Below are 7,040 nucleotides of genomic sequence, written 5' to 3' on the forward strand. Positions count from 1 at the left end.
GGTGGGCGCGTCCCCACGCTCGAGAGGCGGATTGAACCGACGTCCCAAGGGTCCAGTCCACCACGCGATAACCACCCCACCCAATTCATCTTCTATTATCATGTACATCTTCTCTCCTCTTTTATTCTTTCCTTCGCCTTTTCTTTTTTTCTTTTTGTTCCTTCTTTTCCTTTTTTCCTTTTTCTAATTTAATGAAAAAAGTTCACCGAATTTTGTGTGATGAACCATTCTTCAAGTTCGATGAACTTTTTTCAAATTCAATGAACTTTGTCCAATGCTGATGATTTTTTTTTCAAATTTGATGAACTTTTTTCAATTTGGGTGGCCTTTTTTCAAATTTGATGAACTTTTTTTTTCAATTTTGATGTTTTTTTTCAAATCCAATGACCCTTTTGTCAAATCCATGAACCTTTTTTGGAAATCGATGTTTTTTTTCAAAATCAATGAACTTTTATAAATTTGTGTACTTTTCTGATTTCAAAAACTAGAAAAAAAATTCCCGAACCAACAACACAATGCAACGAGAGAAAAATGCGAGCTAGTTGACCGAGCGAACTAACCGAAGCAGGATAGAAACGAGGGAGCGATGGATTAATGGGCCCGTCCATGAAGGGGGGCACACGGGCGCGAGTTGCTCCGAGTTTCGCTTAAGGCGCCACTTAGGAGCATTAGTGGGACTACTCATATAGCATGGAAAATCGGTCCATTTTGAATCGGTTTTGGGAACAATCTAGAAGCTTCTTTACTTGTTTTTTCTTTTTTCCTTATCCTGTTTTCTTTCTGGTTTTGCCCAATTTTATTTTTCCCATTGGTTTTTATCTTTTGTTTCCTTTTTTCAAAAGCGAACTTTTTACAATATCAAGAACTTTTTAAAATTCACGAACTGTTTTTAAATTTATGAACTTTTGAAACTCGTGAATTTTTTTCAAGTTCGTAAACTCTTTTGAAAGGCATGGCATTTTTTAATTCGCGATTTGTTTTTTGAAATCAATGGAACCGTTGTAGGCAGGTGCCGCACGCTAGCACAAACGTGGGCACAGATGCAGATCTGCTCCTTAGTTCAGTCTCCGGTCCATCTTTGCTGAGCTCACAACTGATAACAGATCCTCCCAAATCTTCCACAACTTATACACTAAACTTGACAAAACGAAATTATATGCATGTGTGAAGTTTGATTAAATGTGTGTCCAGTTATTCTGTAACCCAGTACATACAGAAAACGTGGGCACTAGTAAAACCCCCCTTCTCTGGTAGGAGGTAACATCAGACAAGTTCCTCTCCCCCATGCGTGGCTCCATCTTTGTTCATTCACGAGGAGTTCTTGAGAACCCATTCTACCATGGTGGAGACCCCGAATCCAGTCGCCGACCGGTTTTTGTGACTCCACACCGGGCCAGCAATGTCGATGTGCATCCACTGAACTTTCTCATCGATAAACTGCAACACGAGGAGCAGCTCTTATTTGTATTGTTTCATATAAATAAACACCTATTAATTCCAAGGAAAAAAATAGCACGCTATCTGAAATAGCGCACCTTCAAAAAAACGCTATGAACAAAATAGCGCGCTATTTTGCAAAATAGCGTGTCACAAAACATTTCAGATTTCAGCATATAGCAACACAAATGACAGATTTCAGCAAAGGCGAAAGAGGAGAGGAGGCTGCGAGCGGAGAAGGCGGCAAGAAGCGGTCGGCCATGGCTTTAGGAGACGGGCGAAGCACCGGTGGCCGTCGCTGCCGCCGTCACTCGGTAGGTTTGGTTAGCGATTTAGGGTTTGCTCGGTATGTCTGGTCGTCGCTATAGGTTTGGTCGTCTCTGGTTAGGGTTACTGGACCGGAAAGCCCAAAAGAATAGTGGACTGATGAAAAATTCGTCTGAAAAAAATAGCGCCGCGTCGAAAAAATAGCGCCGATACGCACTATAGCACGAAATTGCCGTATTTAGCGTGAATATCGCCATAGCGAGTGAACGTAGCGTTTAGTTTTCAAATACGCTATTAGCGTGCTATAGCGGCGTTTTAGCGTGCTATAGCGGCGTTTTAGCGCGCTATTTTTTTCCATGATTAATTCTATATGGCCAAGCATACAGCATAGCACAATGTTCAGGTTTCTTCCAAGAACCAAACCAGGAGTAAGTAATTGAACTGATCATAACAACAACCCAACACATCATACTATACACACCTGCTTTAGGAATAGCGCGGCGGTGATGACGCCGCCCTGTGGAATAACGCCAGTGTTTAGCATATCAGCAACACCAGACTTCATCGTCTCCCAGTAGCTTTCTTCTAGTGGCAGCCTCCAGAACTTCTCTCCCGACGCCTCGGATGCAGCTGCGACTTCCGCGTGGAGTTCATCACTTGGTGTGAGAATCCCTGCAGAGATGCTTGTTTGAATATACCAAAACAACACGAGAACTGAATACAATTGGGAAAAGTAAAAAATAATTGCAGTTGGCAAAGAAGAGTGAAGATGGGTTAGTATTTAGCATAGTTTTAAATAGCGGGCTATGGCAAATAGCGGCGAGCCCCTAAATCAGCTATAGCGAAGCTATAGCGGGCTATAGCGGCATATTTGTACATGATATCATTTAGCGGCACCCTGTTGAAAAGGCTATAGCGAGGCTATAGCGGGCTATTTAAAACTAGAGCTCTTTTACTGTACCCTGTCACCAATATGAGCCGTCTATTCTCGAAATTCAATGGTAATGATCAATCTATACTGTTCAATTGGGCTAGTCCCGTCGTCAACAGTATCGATGACACTGTCCGCTCTGCGCGCAGCGGTATATGTGATGTGAGGGTAATTTAGGAAGAGAGAAAGGATTAGCCCTCCTCGCGTTTAAGCCCACCCGGCCGTTTTCTTCCTTCTTTCAGCACGGACGTACGCAAACGTCAATCGGCTTGGATTCCGACGGCCACCTCGTCGCCTCCCCGATTATCGGTCATGTTCGTGGTTCGACGTTGCTACGTCCCTAAATTCCGGCGGCACTACCAGCCATGTTCGTGGTGTCGCACGCACCGGCAACGTCATCCTTGACGAGGCCTCCTCCCCGTCCTCTTCCGCCGGCCGCCGTTGCATCTCGTCTTCATACGCATCCCCTTCCACGACATGCTCATGTATCAGGCGCTCGACAGTATGCACTGTCTGATCCCAACGAGCGCCTGTTATTTGGCAGCCGCTGGTTAGGGAAATTAGATGTAGTGCCTATTTCAGAAGCTGTCAATGGAAGGACTCTATAGATGAACCAACAAAAAAAAAGATAAGTGATGAACCACCATGGTACCAAAGACAAATAACGTGTAAAAGTTTATGACCTGCACTCTAATTTTTGGCGAGATCCAGCCTGTAGTCCTGTACTGACGGACATAGACGTGCGTGAGAGGATGATCCGCGCCACGCCGGGAGGCACGGCTGGAGGTGTGAGGACACGGCGGTGAAGCCGACGAGTGCCTGACGGTCTAGGCCAAGCGTGCAGGCGAAGGGTTGTGGCAGGAGTACGCCGGGATGATGAGTTCAACTACGGCTCAGGTTGCAGAACGGACAGAGAGACCGCGATTGTTGATGGGTTGATGTTACACAATGCAAAACAGAAAATGATGACCATACTACCCTCACGAAATCAAGGATGGACAATGTATACTGCTTCATGCGATCTGTAACAGTATAGGGTACCATAAAAATGCTCTAAAACTATGGTATTTAGTTCGAATTACCGGCAATGCTTGGACCAAGTGCAACACGGCAGAAACCAGTTAGCGTGGCCAGATCTATAATCTGCATGCATTAATTACAGAAAAATCAGTAACTCGCACAAGATAGCTGCAAGAGATGGTTCACACAGCCTTCCAGAGGACCATAACAGTACAGATTACCCTAGCAGATGAACTAGAAATCCCATGATGCTAGGGCAAGTAACCGAGTACTAGCAGGATCGCAACTACAACACAAATATGAAGTAGAGATTCTTGCAATAGTTTTATACAGCAATCATCAAAGCAAACAAATACAGCAGCTCTATGACGAACAGAACATTTCATCAGAAGAAACAATCCATTACCTTGTCAACACCTTGTTTACAAGCATAGACCAAAGCATCAGCAAGTGTGAGTCTCCCCTCTGCATCAGTGTTATCTACCTGAAACGATATTTACAAAATAAGCGCAAATTGGACCATAAGAACGTAGCATCTGGGACATGCTTAGGCTACATCACCAAACGAGGAGGATGAACACCACAATCATACTATCACAAGAGACATGCCTCGATCGTCTTGCCGTTAGAAGCAGTGACAATGTCACCAGGCCTCATGCCTGTCCCACTAATCATGTTTTCACAGGCAGCAACAATGAAATGAACCTGTAAAATGGGGAACCATTAGCAAATACCACATCCCGAACATAATAAAGGATACTCACAAACAGAAGTACCTCTACTCCAGGAGGCTTGATTTGGCCCAGAGCTTTTGCTGCACCAAATACTGCTGCAGAACCTCCCATGTCCCACTTCATCAGTTCAATACTGCACACTGCTCCAACCTTGATGTTGTATCCACCACTGCAACAAATTGGTAAATTAAAGAGTTAGAAGTTAGAACTGAGAGCTACTATTAACATCTGCACAAAATGAACTGCCATTGTGGCAAATAAAGCATACTGAAGATGGCACGTCAACCTTGAATAATATCATCCGTCACTGTAATAATGCACAAGTTTGTACAAACCTGTCAAAGGTTAGACCCTTCCCCACAATAGCTAGCTTTCTCTTGACGCTCCCACCAGGAGGTTTATAGCACAAGTGGATAAAGCGAGGAGGGTTCGCAGAAGCCGCCGCGACAGCCAAGTAGGAGCCCATCTTCAGCTCTCTGCATTTCTCTGCATCCAATATCGTGGCGGTGAATACATCGCTGTACGTCGAAGCAATCTTGGACGCCTCCTCCGCGAGCACGACTGAAAAAGGCAGAAAGGTTTGCCATGGACTCAATGTATTTACAACAACTACTTTATTTACGACCAAGATTGTATATGACCGACTGAATGGCCTACTGACCAGGGGTAAGCACATTAGCCGGTGAGTTCACAAGGTCTTTTCCGAATATCACCCCTGAGGAAACATGATTGGCTAGTTCAAGTTTACGGTCCACCTCAGGGCCATATCCAAATCCAATAAGATTGACCTGTTTGAGATGCACCTTGTTGGGCACAGATCTGTATCTGTTGTCCTCGTACAATCCGAGCACAGTTCCTGCAGTTCAAATGGACAGAGACAATCCAACGCCAACCCATTGAATAAAGTTCATCCATACAATCATCAACCATGCTACCAGAATTGTTGAAAAAAAAAAAGAATTATCAGCCATGCTACCAAAATACTACAAAGGTCCATTGCAGTACCGGAAGCGATTGCTGCGGCCGCAATAGGCTTGAACTCCTCATGGATCCCGCCGGGGGCGGCGAGGACAAGAGCTGCGCTGGCGGCTCGAGCAGACTTGGCAACCGACGCGAAGCATTCGCCGAGGCTCCGGCAAGCCGCGGCGGTGATCGGGGCGCTCCGGCCAAGACCGATCAGGCCCAGCCGCTTGAGGCCCTTCCCCTGGAGGCGGAGGACCACCAGCTGGCCGGCTTTCCCGGCAAAGTCCTCCTCCGCCGATGCCTCTGACAGGAGGCCGCCGAGGTGGCTGTCAAGCCGCTTCAGGACGGCGTTCTCGAAGCTGGAGCATGGGCTTCTGCACACGTCCTTCTCCGTGACCGCGACGGCGAGTACATCTCCCTCCCAATCGGATGGCTCGGTGTCTACGGCGGCGAAAGAGACCTACGAGAAGAGAGTCAGAGACTCGCTGAAGTGAGCTGTAGTTCTTGACAGCAAGTTCACTTTCAGAGCACTTCGCAGCATACCTGCAGCGGCTCGATGACGTTTGGCTTCGTGAGGCCTAGCGCGGCAACCGCGGCTGTCGTGTGCGCCATTCGAGCGCGCTGCCTGAGTAGTAGCTAGGCGGAGGGTGACGGTGCCGGACGACGACGGCGGGCGGCGGTGGTGGACGCCGTGGGGGTGAAGCGGAGGCTACCGGCTGCGTTTATATGTGATGCGTCGGCCGCGGTTCCGTTCGCCGCCGTCCGACTGGGACGTGCCGTTGCATGCGTCAGCCGAGCCGGATTAGTCTCCGGGAGACGAGACGCCCGAGGCTTACCGGAGTTGTCTTTTCAACGCCAATGATTGCATTGCACGGAATTTGTATAAAATTAAACTTTATTTAAGGTGTAACACAAAATGACCTTTTTTGAAAGGTTTAACCAAATTTGCAAACGCCCGCGTTTGGATTGAACTAGTAGAAACGATGAAAATATGTGTAACTATCAATTGAAATGTTTATTATCTTTCCAAATTGTAAGTGTCACACGTGGTGGCTAAACCTGGTCATGGACAGCCCGACCCCAAGCCTGACGTCTAGGTCGGGCTTGGGTCTCAATTTCCCGCTCATGACCTGGCTCGAAGCCCGAAAAATGTCTGGTGAAGCACATTTTTTGGCGAGAAATAGGTATAATATAGTACTTCCTTCGTCTTAAAATAAGTGACTTAATTTTATACTAACTTTATACTAAATTTAATATAAAGTTAAATTACTTATTTCGGGACGGAAGGAGTATTATATAGATGTGAAGTTAGGTATCGCATTACGTTAACAGGTAAAATAGCCATTTTCCGGGGTGATGGGTTGGGCCCGGGATTGGGATTTTGTTGGCCGGACTTTGTGAAGCCCAGCCCAAACCCGTCCCGGCCCAAAGAATGCCCAGGTCTAGTGGTGGCACGTGCACTTGAGCCCTGATGCTGGCGTTTTTATACCACTTAATAAAGTTGTCATTCGGGAAAAGGAAAATCCCAAAAAACTGAAACTTCCTATCTAAAAATAAAGTTGTCGATAACTAAAAGTTGTCATCCTCGCGCCACTAAACTTGTCCTAAAAAAGTTTGGAATTGCCATGTGTTCGTGTCACACATGTGGCACTTATCTGGATCTATTTCTTTACCACATGTAAAATATG

At 46.2% G+C, this 7,040-nt stretch overlaps 1 protein-coding gene across 2 annotated transcripts; it reads right to left on the reverse strand.

The window, feature by feature from the left end:
- Positions 1-1,152: 1,152 nt before the first annotated feature.
- Positions 1,153-6,220, reverse strand: LOC123407613 (leucine aminopeptidase 2, chloroplastic-like). 2 transcript variants are annotated; one of them, XM_045100788.1, is made up of 10 exons: positions 5,896-6,220; positions 5,395-5,812; positions 5,051-5,245; positions 4,725-4,950; positions 4,432-4,558; positions 4,265-4,360; positions 4,062-4,139; positions 3,718-3,778; positions 2,186-2,376; positions 1,153-1,437 (listed from the first exon to the last, which is right to left on the reverse strand). In XM_045100788.1, the coding sequence occupies exons 1-10, from the start codon at positions 5,962-5,964 to the stop codon at positions 1,309-1,311; spliced, it is 1,590 nt and encodes a 529-aa protein (XP_044956723.1). In that variant the 5' UTR covers positions 5,965-6,220; the 3' UTR covers positions 1,153-1,308. The 2 variants fall into 2 exon arrangements, with proteins under 2 accessions (XP_044956723.1, XP_044956716.1); XM_045100781.1 differs by lacking the exons at positions 1,153-1,437; positions 3,718-3,778 and having other exon boundaries at positions 2,113-2,376; positions 5,896-6,132.
- Between the last annotated feature and the right edge of the window lie 820 nt (positions 6,221-7,040).

This window comes from Hordeum vulgare, chromosome 1H (genome assembly GCF_904849725.1).
Source record: "Hordeum vulgare subsp. vulgare chromosome 1H, MorexV3_pseudomolecules_assembly, whole genome shotgun sequence".
Lineage (NCBI taxonomy): Eukaryota > Viridiplantae > Streptophyta > Magnoliopsida > Poales > Poaceae > Hordeum > Hordeum vulgare.

Bases quoted from the DNA above. Each gene is read 5' to 3' on its own strand.
- LOC123407613 (XM_045100788.1), bottom strand. From the start codon at position 5,964: ATGGCGCACACGACAGCCGCGGTTGCCGCGCTAGGCCTCACGAAGCCA. The intron at 2,377-3,717 runs GTAATTCGAACT...GCATCTCTGCAG, and splicing joins ACTTGGTCCAAGCATTGCCG to GGATTCTCACACCAAGTGAT. The intron at 1,438-2,185 runs GTGTGTATAGTA...CTCGTGTTGCAG, and splicing joins CCGCGCTATTCCTAAAGCAG to TTTATCGATGAGAAAGTTCA.